Source organism: Nycticebus coucang, chromosome 9, assembly GCF_027406575.1.
Source record: "Nycticebus coucang isolate mNycCou1 chromosome 9, mNycCou1.pri, whole genome shotgun sequence".
NCBI classification, from domain to species: domain Eukaryota; kingdom Metazoa; phylum Chordata; class Mammalia; order Primates; family Lorisidae; genus Nycticebus; species Nycticebus coucang.
In genome coordinates this window covers 93,648,418-93,663,954 of record NC_069788.1, presented here as the reverse complement: position 1 = coordinate 93,663,954, position 15,537 = coordinate 93,648,418, and the positions used below count along the sequence as shown (strand labels likewise).

Below are 15,537 nucleotides of genomic sequence, written 5' to 3'. Positions count from 1 at the left end.
TGTAGTAGTCCTGCCTTGTTCAGGGTGAGCCAGACCAAGACAGTCTGTGACTCTTCCCACTGCCAACTGTGCTTCCCTACAATGGACTCCTTTTGGATTCTTGAATGCTCTAATTCCTTTCGTGGTCAAGACCTTGCACATTCTGGGCCTTTGCTTGGAGTACTCTTCCCCTGCTCCTGGCCTGGTTAGCTCCTTCTCAGCCTTCCCTCCTGGTCTCATCTAGCGTCACCCTCTCAGGAGGCCTGGCCCAGCGACTCTATCTAAGCAGATGCCCTCAGCTTTCACTGCACCCATTCATTTCCTAGCACGTATCACAACTTACAATTATGTACACTGGTTTGCTGATTTGTTATCTGTCTCTCTCACTAGACTGTCTACTTCCTAAGAGTCCGGACTATGCCTCTTACACTGGCCAATATTTACCAGTACTGAGCACAGTACTTGGCACATGGTAGAACTTAATAAATACTTGCTGAATGACAACCAAACTCACTACACGCCGGGTCCTGTGCTGATGGCTTTATATAAACATTCCCTGATTTCTGTGGAAACCCTCACTCCAGCTAGACTGATCTCCTCAGACCTTGCAGAATACCCACAAGGCTAGGTCCAGTTCTAACACCACGCCTCTACCAACCACTTGGAATGTCCTGGCTCCTCCTGGTCTGTCTGTATCTGCACCATTTCCAGCCCACTTTTCCAAATCTTTATTCTCCTTTCCAAATCACAGCAGCCCTCCTGTTTGCTTTTGTGGTAATCTGGACTTTCCATGACTCCTGAAATAGCTTGTTTTAGTCCTTAGTCTCATAAGACTCAATTCTGCATGAATTCTAGGAGGCAAAGGAATGTCTCTCCTCCTCACCACTGGCTAACACAGGCCCTGGCACTGAATAGGTACACAAGTAATCTTAATTAACTGAACGAACAAATGACCTTACTGAATATGTGAATGGACAGGCCTGGGAACTTCAGCTTGTTTAAAGTGTCTAGGTGTTTAAAAAAAAAAAAAGTGTCTAGGTGTTCTTTCATTGTTTATTCTTTTATAGAACCACATTACACCCTGTAAAGTTACTAATGCTCATGGCTTACTCCTCCCTCCCTCTCTCCCTTCCTTCCTTCCTTCTTTCCTTCCCTCCCTCCCTCCCTTCCCCTCTCCCTCCCTCTGGAACTTTAGCTTGTTTAAAGTGTCTAGATATTCTTTCATTGTTTACTCTTCTATAGACCATATTACACCCTGTAAAGTGACTAATGTTCATGTCTTACTCTTTCCTCCCTCCCTCCCTTCCTTCCTTTCTTTTTTAAAGAGACATTGTCTCACCCAGGCTGGTCTCTTGGCCTCAAGTCATCATTCTGCCTCACCCTCTGGAGTAGCCAGGGCTACAGATGTGAGCCGCTGCACCCCAGTTCTGTTTTCTTTTTTCCTACTATCTTTAAGACAGGAAGGCTCGTTTCTTTCTCATCGCTATATCTCTTCAAGAATTTCGTGTTCAAAAAATTGGTACTTACTAACTGCTTACAGGAAACATGTCTGAATTCTCTCGCATTCACTGCATTGGCCTGGTAATGTCAAAAATAATGTGTAATTTAAAAAGCAAACAATTCTTCTCACTGCAAGAGAAAAGATGGCCTGAATGCTGGAATGCAAAGACCAAGCTGCTCCAGTGCCCAAGGAGACTGGGACACCCAGCAAATCACCCTCTGCCTCCTAGCTGGCAGAGGGTCACCTGAGTTGGGGCTGCCTATCTGCTGCTGCTGCTGTCTCTGAGGCATAAACCCAGGAAACATCCTTCCTCAGCAGCCCATATGAGACGCAGGGCCTCATGGTCCCCTTTTCTGCTTTCTAGGTCTAGGCTGCATTGAACAGGGTGTGCCAGTTGCAATTTCAACAAGATTATTTAGGAAGATTAAAACTTTTTAAAGTCAAGCTGGTTGTGGTGGCTCATGCCTGTAATCCTACCACTCTGGGAGGCTAAGGCGAGAGGATCACTTGAGCTCAGGAGCTGAGACTAGTGTAAGCAAGAGGAAGATCAAATCTCTACTAAAAACAGAAAAATTACCCCCTATAGTCCCAGCTACTTAGGAGGCTGAGGTAGGAGGATCACTTGAGCCCAGGAGTTTGAAGTTGCTGTGAGCTATGATGACACCACTGTACTCTAGCCCAGGGCAGCAGAGGGAGACTCCGTCTCAAAAAGGAAAAAAAAAAAAAACTTTTAAAAGTCAATGCAAAATGGTGATTAGTGGTCTGCTGGATTATAAAAAAGAACTCCAGAGTCCCTCCACACTGCTTTATTCCCTGGCTGGGCTTCAAGTACCGCAGGGAAGCCGAGGTCTGAACCACTGAGGCCTGATCTCTTGCCTTCTCCACCTCAAGGCCTCGCAGGCAGAACTCAGGGACACAGCCTAGGAAATTGTACAGCCACTGGGCACATTTCCCAGGTGTTATGGTCATTTGCCTTCTTGCTTAAATTTATTCCTACTCTACCTGAATTAAAATCAATTCAAAGCAAAGCAAAGGAAAACACACACGGTGATCTGTTTTGCTCTCCCAGGACACCTGACCAACCTGACAAGAAGCAAGGTTACTTGAATTTTCTTTTGCTACCATTTGCTTACAAAAGATAGGTAAATACTCCTAAACAACCAGCAGTACATACAGTACAACCTGGACAGCTGACCACCTCCCTACATGCACCACATTTCGGCACAGCAGGCCTCGTTCCTTCCATTAACCACCTCTGTATGTTGACCAGTTTGTTACAGTCCCTTGGTGGTCATCTTACAGAGGTCCTACTATAATTGGCATCCCCAAATCAAGCTTCTTTGGCAATTCTGGCTGCAATAACTCAAGTGGGGAGTGATATTTCTCTTCTCAGAAGGCTGAGGGGAACCTCAAGGAGAGGCCGTGTCTCTGCTATGCTGCCAAATGAACACCCCAAAGCTCTACAGTCAGGCCAGTCGGTCCCACTTAGTTTTTCTTTTCTTTTTGTTGCAGTTTTTTTTTTTTTTTTTGGCCGGGCTGGGTTTGAACCCACCACCTCCAGTACATGAGGCCGGCGCCCTACTCCTTGAGCCACAGCACTGTCCATCCACCTACTTTTTCTGAAAAACTATCAGTGATTAGATAGGGCCTTCAGTGATTAGAATGCCATCTAAGCTAACTGTCGTGCATGTCGAGCAGCTGGTCAGTTAAACCAGCGGTAGCTAAATGCCCTGTCTCCAAACCCAGCAGCGCGAGGCTTGACAATCCAATGAAGGACAACTACTTCTCTACAGACTCCCACTTCAGCCAGAGTCTGACTGCCACCTGGTCCCCCCTTGGTGGGTAAATCAGCCAGGCATCATTATTACTGGACATTGCCATTTACCACTTTGTTTGCCTGACTCTTCACCAAGTGCTTCCGCATGTATTTTCTTGTTCACTCCTCACCACTGCTCTAGAAGATAAGTGATATTCACCCTATTTTACAAAGAACCTGAGATCCAGAGGAAAAAGGGCTGGTTCCAAATCCAAGACTGGCTCCAGTGCCCCCATCTGTCCCTCGTATACATGGGTGCCTGGTGAGGCAATTCCCAAACCCTTGGCTTCTCAGAGGCAGCTGTCCCCTCCTCTGTAGAGCCTTCATCCCTAACAGGCTTGCTGCTGCCACCCAGAGGGATAAGAGAAATAGCTGTGAAATAGATGTGGGGACATTCCAAGTCATGCCCCGGGGGCTCCTAGGACTGGGAGGCGGAGGATGTTATAGGCCTGGACGGCAAGTAGCTAACCTCTCCCTCCTAGGAGGGGGAGAAAGAGGGGAACAAGAGTGGGAGGGAAGGAAAAGATGGAAGGGAGAAGACAGAGAGAAAGAGATGAAGAGGCAAGAAGAGGGGACGCAGGACAGGAAGGATGGGGAGGAGGGACAGAAAAGAAGGAGCTGCTGGGCGGCACCTGTGGCTCAGTGAGCAGGGCGTCGGCCCCATATACCGAGGGTGGTGGGTTCAAACCCAGCCCCGGCCAAACTGCAACAAAAAAATAGCCGGGCGTTGTGGCGGGCGCCTGTAGTCCCAGCTACTCGGGAGGCTGAGGCAGGAGAATCGCCTAAGCCCAAGAGTTAGAGGTTGCTGTGAGCTGTGTGACGCCACGGCACTCTACCGAGGGCGATAAAGTGAAACTCTGTCTCTACAAAAAAAAAAGAAAAAAAAAAAAAAGAAGGAGCTGCTTTGTGACATGAGAAAAAGCTGAGGAGAAATCACCAAACCAGCAGAGGCTGGGAGCCATCACTGGCCACGTCTCATCCTGGGAGTCAAGTGCTCCCTCCTAGAGGCAGGGTGATGGACAAGGCCACCATCCAGGGGTCCAATCAAACCCCTCTACACAAAATGACAGCAATTCCCCTGCAGTGGTACAGTGGCAAAAAGACTGAGGTCAGAAACCTTGCACTGAAGGCACTGTGTGAACTACAAGTCACAGGGCCTCCGAGTCTAGACTTTCTGTAAAATAGAGGCAAGGCTACTTACACTGTTGACCGTGGGGCAGCAGCGGCAGTGAAAGAGATAATGCTGGGAGGATCAGTGAAGATGAAATACAAGTACTCAGTGAACAGAACAGCACTGCTGAGTTCTAAAGCATTAGAAGGGGCCCAGGAACTGGTCCTGGCATCAGGATTTCTGACAGAGATGCCCAAGTTCACCAGTTTTGCAATCACTCCTAGAAAAGATGGGAGGCTTATAAAAGAATAAGATTTAGGCTAGGTGCTATGACTCACACCTGTAATGCCAGCACTTTGGGAGGCAGAGGTGGGAAGATAGGTTGAGGCCAGGAGTTCAAGACTAGCCTGGGCAACACAGTGAGACCCCATCTTTACAAATAATAGAAAAATTAGCTGAGTATGGTATGTGTCTATAGTCCCAGCTACTTAGGAAGCTGAGGCAGGAGGACCTCTTGAGCCCAAGAGTTTGAGGTTGCCGTGAGCTATAATGATGCTTCTATACTCTGTCTAGCCTGAGTGAGAGAACAAGACCCTCTCTCAAAAAACAAAAACAAACAAAAAGAATTAAAATTCATTAGTACAACTCAGTAATTCCTCAGGGATGACAACTAAAAAGCTGAGTATATGTTTACATATATTTCTAAAGAAAAAAAGATGTGTTTTGTCAATTTCCATTTCTTACTACCAAACTAATCTATATTGCATTATTCCACCACTGAAAATCAGTCAGCTCCAGCCATTATATCCTTCCAGATACATATAAGAAAAGTACAGGAAAAAAAGAGTGAGGTAACAGGGAGCCAATGTTTCAGAAGATGGAATTGTGGGAAGCCACTGGCTGTTAGGGACAGCAGCTGTCTCTGTTCTGTCCCAATTGCTCCATAGAGACATTGGCTGTAGGCGTCACTGACAAGTACCCCTCAAGTGTGGCTCTCGGGCCCTGAGTAACCCACTGGGGTGAGTCAGACAGCCCTGACAGTACTTGGCATATCCAAAACCTCCCACTGGTTTCTCTCCTTTTGTCTACATTTTGTGGTCTCAAACCGGCCCTCACCTCCACCTACCTACAAGTAATCTCTCCCTACTGTTGTGTAATCCCAGCCTTTAGAACACTAAAGGGAGCTCTGAGAGCACCTGGCTCATCCCATGTGTGGTCTTTAGAGACCAGAGAAAAGAGCAAGAGGACAAGAAAAGAAGGGAAAAGTCTTCAAAGTTAAGCCCTCTCTTACCACTACATCAATAGGCATTTCCTTGAACTTGGGTAAAATAAAATAAGTGACAAATGAGTCAGTAAGCAATCCATGGTATGTTATCCATCATCTAGTGCAGTCGTTCTCAACCTTCCTAATGCTGCAATGTATTTTCATTGTTACAAAGGGGTCTCGACCCCCAGGTTGAGAACCACTGATCTAGTGCAAACCTCTCATTATTATTTTTGAGTTAGTATTCCAGGAGGGCAGCCAACATTTCAGGGGATGAGGTCAGAGCCCACGGGTCTTCCTTCCTCCAAGGACCAGGCATCAAAGATGAAAATAAATTACCCAGCCCACCCATATCAATCTCACACAAAGCATTTTCAACTGAAAACATTGGTGTGGCACCCCCTGCGCTGATCCCCCCAGGGAGATTAATTTCTGTGTCTGGATGTTCATATTACCGCCTATGCCCACAGGTAAAGGAGAGGAAGAGCAAAGGTTGAGGGTTCCTCTGGGATGACTATGAAAAGGGAAAAGAAACAGATCACTAGGAAAACATTCCATGTTCCCTCCCTTCTCCCTCTATTTATAACAGCAAAGAAAACAGAACTTAATCTCAGCTTAGGAGATGGGCACCACTGCTCAGATGATCTCAATCAGTGGCAGATGAGATCAAATTCAAGAGCATCTTTGTGCCAAAGCCACCAAGCTACTCCAAACCTTGGGGTGTTTGTCGTGGCCTTTTATGGGCCATGCTGAGCTGAGCCAGTGGCCTTTGGAGCAGAGCAAGCCTTCTCTCACAGACAGTTTAATAGGACTTGGAAAACAAGCGTTTATTCTCAACTAGTGGAAATGAATGCATGTGGCTCTCAGCCACAGGGAGATGAAATCCCACTTTCATGAGCTAAGCCCCAAGGTTTGAAGCTCTTAAAAATGAAGAGGGAGCAACCCCACTGTTCATTTTTCCGAAGGCTGGGACTTGTGTCCCTTCTGCCATTCAAAGCACTAGTGGACTACCCCTACCGCGAAGGGAGCAGGCCCCCAGGGGCCTCCCCGTGCAAAGCCTGGTAGGAGCTACAGAGGACCAGATACCTACTGTTGGTCTTCATGCACATCTATCCTGCAGCACAATGTCAAAACAAGGCACAACTGAAGAGATCTGGAACAAATCAGCACGTTTCTCACAAGAGCAACACAAACATAAAAACAAACATTAAATGAACCACAAAGCTATCCTTTCCATTTGTGCTTTTAAATCTTTTATTAAACCCCTTTCAAAGACAACTAAAATTGAAAATGTGCTTGTGTGGCATCACGGCCACACTCACTTTCATAGAAACTGGCTGCGACTTGGCAATTCTAATTCTCTAAATTGATCGGACATTGAAAGAGAGATGCTCCTATGTGGCAGGCTTTCCAATTCATTACTTTTTCTTCAACATAGTGGGGAGGACCACAGTGCCGCTCCCACGGAGGAAGGGCATAATGAGCACGGCACCCCTCAGATCCACCCACCCCAGCATGGCATTCCACACCTGTGACTGGTGCCCCCTCTCTCCCTTCTCCCACCTTCACATCTCATCGGAAAGCAAGAGAGCCATGTGGAGAAAAGACAAAAAGAGCCAATGTTCATTCTTTAAAAAAATACTCCAGTTGTACTTCATGTTTAAAATTGCTTTGTTGTAGTAACTAAACTTGAGACATATTATATGGCTATTTTCCTTCTTTAGGAAATGGATCAAAAAATGAAGAAGGCTTACCCATTTTTGAAATAGAGGACATGGGCTCTCTGAAGTCCTGTTTCTAGGAAAAAACCTAGTTCTTGATCGTGGGGAGCAGGGCCAGGTTTAGGGCTTCTGTTTTGAATATTAGTAAGTATTACCTAGAAGGGGAGAAAATCGGAAAACTAATCAGATGCATATCCAAGCCTACTTCCTTAAAACCCTATCTCTAAATGTACCGCACAACTTGAAAAACCGACTTCCTTTTGTAAATATCAGCGCAGACGCACAGGTATAGAAATGTAGGCACCAGAAAAGCAGAAAATGACTTCAACTAGACAGGAAGCAATCAGGTAACCCAGGGGCACATGTTCCCCGCCTGCCACCGAGAGCTGAGGAAGGGGCACTGACGAAAAGCACTAGAGGTGGAGCGGCTCCACTGGGTGCCAGGATTCTGACAAGGAGGCTGTGTGACACAGAAGTAGGTCCCAGCAAAGGTGGGAATCATCCTCATTGCCAGTGGCCCAGGACACCAACAGGCAGGGTGTAGCTTCGGCCCTACATGAGCTTGATGAGCTCCAAGATAAGCTAACAAGTGCTGTGATGAGCACTGGGCCCGGAATTAACCAGAGACGCAACTTGCCAGGCTATCGGGCTGAGGAACTCTGCAGCTTTGTAGCTAGGGAGTTTGGGCTAAGCAGCAGTCACCTATTCTTAAGGGGAGAGTAGAGAAAAAAACAATGTCATCTCTTTCTTCTTGGCTTCTTGTCAACAGATAATGGGATTTTAAAGGTTTACATTTTTGCAAGAAAGACTGCCAACTAATCAGGAGAAAGACTTGCATATTGAGTTGGTTATAATGAAGTATAAACACATATCTGCTATTCTCTTTAAACTCACAAGTCAAATAAAGCTCTTCTCAAAGAGAAACCTGCTCATGGCCCATTTAAACCATTTAAAACCATACCAATGGTAACATCGTGAGAACGCATCTCCAAAAGAGTAATAAAAATTAGATGGGTGTGGTGGCATGCACTTGCCACCGTGGCAACTTGGGAGCTGAGGCAGGATCACTGGAGCTCAGGAGTTCAAGGCTATAGTGAGCTATGATCATGCCATTGCACTCCAGCCTGAGAAACAGAACAAGACTTCATCCCATTAAAAAAAAAAAAAAAAAAAAGTGTTCTCCATGCATGCTGTCCACATTTGCTGAAAGTCAGCAGCTCTGCAAAAGACCCAGTTGTTAGCCAAACTCCAAATATCCTAAAGGTCTTGAAATTATTCTCCAAACAGAATTGAAGCAATTATTGGTTCTTTAACCTGTAAGCATTGGGGAAAAGAAAAGTAGAAGGCACGCAGTGAACCAGATGCTGAGGAATGAAATCCCCCCAGGCAACCCCTGGGGGGACCCACAGCCCAGCATCTTATCAAAGCCACCGGGCTCCTCCCTGACCTGGAGCCTCCACCTGCAGGTGCTCCTGCTACCTCATTCCCACCCCCTGCAGAAGCCTCCTCAGCACATCCTCCAGGGCTAGGGACACGCCAAGCATCTTCCTAGGTTCTTTTCCCTTCTCTTTTAAATCTCTCTTGAGCTGATCCCATCCATTCCTATGAACTTCAAAAATCATCAATATTCTGCCAAATTTAGGGCTCTTGTCCGCTTTATGAATTCCAGACTTATAGGTCCACTCAGAGGGACAACACTAAAACTTTAAAAAATTACTCTTTATTTGTTTGGGGGCCTCGTTATTAATTTTGAAATGCCATGATTATTTTAAGCAAAAACAATTCGGCATAGCACAAAAAAGAAAATTAAAACATCACCTAGACAATTACACCCCACAGAAATAATCATAGTTAACATTTATTGAACAATCCAGGTATCTTTGTGTACACATGTATCTAGCAGAGAAAGATAAAAATCATTTTTTAAAAAATGAGATCATGTTATATATGTTGGTTTTAAATTTAAACCATCACATTTAATTTAGTTAAATTTAACAGAAGCAACTAAAGTGTAACCAAAGTAATCACTCAACTTAAGAAAAAAATTTTTTTCACATAGTTCATAAAAGGTCTCTCTAAAGTTAAAAATATATGTTATTTCTAGCATTTCAATTGGCTTTTTTATAGTTTTCATCTCTGTGCTGAAATTACCATCTGTTCATGCATATTGTATACCTTTCCCACAATATACTTTATCACATTGATCACAGTTATTTTAAAGTCCCCGTCTGATAGTTCCAACACATGGGTCATTTCTGGGTTTGGGTTTTCTTGCTTATCTCTTTACTATGGTTCGTTTGTTCCAGTATGTGGGGGTCTGTGTGTGGGCATGTGAGTCTCACAATTTTTTAATTTAATGTTGAACAGTGTGGGTAGAAAAAAAACAGGTAAATAATATTTATATCTAAAAATGGCACTTTTCTTCTTCCATGAGGCCACAAATGTGGGAGATTGAATCATTCTAGTCAGTAGTTGAGCTGGGGCTGGGTTTTGTTGTTCCTGTAGTTATCTTCAGCACATCACAGACTTCCAATTCCTCCAGCAGCGGGCCACTAACTCACATCTTGTGGAGTCTGGGATACCTGAATGTGTTTCTTAGTGTTTCTGCTCCACCCTCAGCCACAGTAGCCCCTGTGTTTGTGCTCCAAAGGGGGTTTTTCTCTCCACGCCCAGGCTTCTTGCCCAGCAGTATTCTGCCACTTCTTGTTACTTGGTGCTCTGTTACATGACTGGAGGTAGAGGGGGTTCTTGGTCCTCTGGTCCAGCCTCAGTCTTGGGTGGGTCCGTACAGCTGGATCACAGGGATGGGGCTGGTCCTCAAAAGCCTCCTACTAGCTATCTCCCTCCTAAGCTTTGGAATGCCTTCCTGGGAAGAGAGCCACCAAATCTCTACTTCCAGGAAGCCTGTGAGCATGATTGCACTCTCAGGAGTCCAGGTTCAGCCCAAAATGAATCCTCTATTATCATGCTAACACTGACATAAGGAATAGCACTGTCATCAACTCAGCTGCCCACATCAGACACTGGGGAGTCAAAGGGTTACAGGGAAAGTAACTCTTTCCTCTGAAATCTACTACCATGCCCCTCCTGATTCTTTCTCAAATATGTCTATCCATTTCTACTCCCATTGCCACACCTAAGCTGCTGTAACTTCTGATAGATTTCTATAATAGCCTCCCTATGCCCTCTCTTGCTTCCCTACTTCCTTTCTACTCTATATGCAGCCTCGATAATTTTCTGATCACACAATTTGGAGTATGTTATGCTTTTGCTCTTTCTCCTGTTTGTCATCTCTAAGTTAACAACTTGTCACTTCCTCAGAAGGGCCTTCCCCAACCAACCACATCAAGTAGGTCTGCTCCTATTAGACCCTTGCACAGCATCCTTTTCTATGCCTTCATTGCACTTATCAATAGATTTTTTTACTTGATTACTGGCTATCTCTCTCCACTGTGCTATAAATTCCACAAAGTCAGGGGCCACATCTATTTTATTTACCAATATATATACACCCAGTGTCTACTTACAGTGTCTGGCACAGGGAAAGCATTCATCATATGTAGTAAATGAATGAATGAATTTTCAAGGCTAATCATAAATGCAGAATAAAGGCAACAGAAAAGTAATCTACTGTGTATTAGGAACTATGTGGGTATGTGGCTACCTTATTTATTCCCCACAAAACCTTCTGAGAAACACACTAATATCCTCTCTTTACTGAAGGGAAAACTAAGACTGCTCTGCCGAGCGAATTACCTAAATCATCAGCTAGCAAGTATTAGGGCTGGTGCTAAAACTCAGGTCTACCTAACTCCACAACCCAGCTCCTTCCCCTTTGTCTGTGTTTTCTTACAGAGCAAAGTCCAAAACAGCAAGGTCCAAAGGAGGGTAGCCAGAATGAGGCTTTGGTGACAAATGAGAAGAATGGGAAAGATACAAAAGACAGAGGGAACAGCACGGCTCAGGATTTACCCCGAAGTCTAAGCATCTTAAATTTAATCCCTTCCTCACAAACAACCTCCAACAAAAGGGCCTGGGCAGGAGCACCGTTTGGCAGTGTTAAAGCCACCACTTGTTCCATGGATAAACACTTCCCTGTGAGAAGACTGCCAACAAGTATCCTTAACAAGTGCACCCTGCTTTGGCAAAAGCAAACATCTGCCGAGGACGCATGATAGCACAGGGAGAGATTTTAGGTCAAAAGTTCCAGGCTAAAGGTCTAGTTCCAACACTCCTCACCACTATGCACTTAGGAGAACTCCTTTGAGTTCTTCAACATCCTCATCTATATGCTGGGGACAGCAACACCTCCTTCACATGGTTGGTTTGAATTGCAAAGGAGAAACTTCATGAGCATACAATCCTTAATGAAGACATGTGAAAGAGTTACCTTCAAGTAGGCATAAAATTAAGTATATTTACTATTTCTTTTATTTCTTAGCATTGCTATTAGAGATTTTGTCAATACTGCATGAGAGAGAGACAAGATGGAAAATATGAGAAGAGAAGAAACAACAACAAAAATCATTCCTCTGCTATAGATTTGTATTCTTAGAAAAATGAGAAGAATCGACTCTACTTGCATAGAAGAGTTCAGAGTCATGGCTAATAACTACTACCTTTGCCGGCCTTGATATAGCTATCCTTGTCAGCCTTTAAGATTCGGCTCAGGTACCATCCTCCACGAGCTGTCCCTGAACTTCCACATTGGTCCAAGACCTTTCTCCAGGCTCGCAGAGCTCTCTGAGTTTTCCCTGCCAAAGAATTCCTCATACTGGTTGTGAACCTGTGTCCTTATGAGATGGTGCCCCTGATGTCAAGCACAGTACCCAGAACACAGAAGGCACTCGATAAATGTTTATGTATTTGCATTAAAATATCATAATCATTTTATATGTAAAAATATAATGAAAACTATGATTCTATTCACAAAGCAATAAAAACGAAAAGACCTGGGAATGATCAAACCAACTGAAATCTATAAAACCAAAGTCTTGACAAAATAGGTAGAGGGTCATAAATGAGAGAAGATTGAATATAAGATTAAATATAATCATCTAAATTAATATATGAAATTAATAAAAATTCAACCAAATCCTGACTGGATCTCTCCTTCTTCTTTTTAAAGAGACGAGGTCTTGCTCTGTCACCCAGCCTAGAGGGCAATGGTGTGATCATAGCTCACTGCAGCCTTAAACTCCTGTCCTCAAGTGATCCTCCCGCCTCAGTCTCCCAAGTAACTGGGACTACGGGTGCCAGCCACCATACCACCGCACCTGGCGGTTCAAGATTTTTCTCGAACTCAATGAAGTTATTCTATGATTCATCTGAAGCATAAAGAGAAAAGAACAAAGGATAATTCTGAAAAATAAGTGTAATCACCAATCCTTCAGATGTTAAAATCCATCATTAAGAAGTACTTAAACAAGGTCATCTTGGTGTAATATAAAGATTCATAAAACAAAATAAGAAAGCCAAAAATTACCATAGTCTCTAAAATTTTATTGAATGACTAAAAATATATGACAGAAAATATGAAAAGGAAATATTAGATCACCTTTAAGTGACACTGAAATTTGGGGAAAATTAACTTATAAGTCATCTCTAATACCATATACCAAAATAAATTCCAAGCATATTTGGGAATTTAAAATGTATTCTTTTACATATGCGAAATATGTAAAAAATCCTAGACGGGTTTATTCCAACAGTCAAGCTTTAAAATCGATGAAACAAAATGAAATTAAAAAGATCAGATTGAACTACATAGAGACTCAAAATTTATAACCAACTTAAAAATGGAAAATTACTGGCTGGGAAAATATTCAGAGCAAATATGAAAAAGAGGGCCGGGTAAGGTGGTTCATGCCTGTAATCCAAGAACTCTGGGAGGCCCAGGTGGGAAGACTGCTTGAGCTCGAGGACTGATTGAGACAGTCTGAGCAAGAGTGAGACCCCATCTCTACTCAAAAAATAGAAAAACTAGCCAGGTGTAAGGGCGCACACTTGTGGTCCCAGCAGATACTAAGGAGGCTGAGGCAAGAGGATCGCTCAAACCACAAATTTGAGGTTACTGTGAGCTATGATGCCATGACACTCTACCCAGGGTGACTGAGACTCAAAAAAATATATAGATACATGAAAAAGTGTCAAGATATGTATGACACTGAGTTTATTCAAATTATTTTAAAAAACCACTTCGTCCAAAAATTAGACACAAAGTAGAAGCAGACAAAAAGATTATAAGGTTAAACATAAAGTACATATACATAAAATGCACAGAAGAAAAATGAAAACACTTCCACGCAAAAACCTGCCTGTGAATGTTCACAGCAGCATTATTCATCATAGCCAAAATGTGAAAACAATCCAAATGTCTATTAATTGGTGAATGGGTAAATAAGATGCTGTATATGCATATAATCAAACATAATTTGGCAATAAAAAGAAATGAAGTATTGATTCAAGGATGAATTTTGAGAACATTATGCTAAGCCAAAGAAACCAGCCATAAAAGATCACATATTATATTATTCTATTTATATAAAAGATCTAGAACATGTAAATCTATAAAGACAGAAAATAGATTAGTAGGTGCTTTGGGCTGGGGAAACTGGATGTAAAATGAGGAAAGACTGCTAATGGGCACAGGGTTTCTTTTTGGGATGATGACAATGTTGTCAAATTAAATATTGGTGGTGGTGACTCTGCAAATCATTAAAAATCAGTGAACTGACTGGGTGCAGTGGCTCATGCCCAGTACTTTGGGAGGCCAAAGCAGGAGGATCACTTTAGGCCAGGAGTTTAAAATCAGTCTGACCAGCATAGTGAGATCCCCATCTCTACAAAAACATTAAACAATTAAAAATTATCCAGGCATGCTGGCAGATACTTGTAGTTCTCAGTACTTAGAAGGCTGAGGCAGGAAGATCACTTGAGCCCAGGAGTTGCAGTTGCAGTGAGCTATGATCACCCCAATGCACTCCAGCCCAGGCAACAGAGCAAGACTGAGACCCTGTCTCAAAAAGAAACAAACAACAAAAAACACTGAACTGTGCAATGTAAATGAGTGTATCATAGGGTATGTGTACTATATTTCAATAATGCTATTTTTTTTAAGAAAAAAGTAGTAAACAAGAACATGGAAAAATTTTCAACCTCACTGGTAATCAAAAAATGATGCAAACTAAACCAGCAAGGTACAATTTCACCTAGCAAGTGAGCACAATAATTTTTATACAAGAATAGCTCTTTATATTCTGTGTTCTGATAAAAGTCTTGTAACCTTTAAAAAAAAAAAAAAAAAAAGAATAGCTCTTTCAAGATTACAAAGCAACCACTACTCTCCTATACTGCCAAAGGTAGAAGACACTAGACAAAAACCCTTCATTGCTTATCAAATTATGAAGGTAAAGAGTGATAGAAAATATACAAAATAAAAACAAGTGACTGCTCCTTTCTGGTTTCCAGACTTTCCTAACTCAGTTCTAAGTGTGTGTGACAGCCTCTACTCCAGTCAACCAGGTTAAAGGCTCAAGGTCAGAGGCACCAGCACAGGGCCTGGCTGGTCAGTTTCTAGAAATTTTTTTAAGGAAACTACATTAAGCCATGAACTGTCACCTGCTGCTCCTGCCTGAGTGAAAAGGTAGGGACGAATGGGGAAGGGAAGGAAGACTCTGGTTTCTTTCATTGTTCCACATTGTAAAGTCAAAGGTGCAGCCACTCAGACTTTTAGAGTCACACTATGCCTTTGGTCAACAGCAGCTCTAGAGTGCCTTTCCAAGGACAGCTGGTTTGAATTCAAGACCCACAGTAACCTTCACCTAATCCAGTTCTGGATCCATCACCTCACCTATGTCACTGCTAGTTCCTCTTGTTGGGAGAACACAATTCAAGCATGACCATGCAGCCCAGTGACCAGGGCCTTGGTGAACAGAGGAAGTCTGGGTTGAGCACTATAATATTGGGGATCTGGTATTTTTTTCTAGAAACTTTAGCACTGAGAGAGCCAATAAAAAGTTATGGGTTTTAGCATTAACTTAATTTAGCATTAATTTTCTTTTCTAAAATAGAGTGTAAAGAAATGAACTGTCAGCAGAAAGTAAAGTTCCACCCTGGCACTGCTCCTGCTCAAGAAAACCATAA

At 43.2% G+C, this 15,537-nt stretch overlaps 1 protein-coding gene across 6 annotated transcripts in view; it reads right to left on the bottom strand.

Annotated features, from left to right (window-relative positions):
- The window catches only part of TTC7B (tetratricopeptide repeat domain 7B), a 265,477-nt gene that overhangs the window by 182,458 nt on the left and 67,482 nt on the right, over positions 1 to 15,537 (bottom strand). For all 6 annotated transcript variants that reach the window (XM_053601954.1, XM_053601955.1, XM_053601957.1 and 3 more), the window contains one exon: positions 7,426 to 7,547. In XM_053601954.1, coding sequence (XP_053457929.1) covers positions 7,426 to 7,547 — 122 coding nt within the window. The remainder of the gene's footprint in view (positions 1 to 7,425; positions 7,548 to 15,537) is intronic.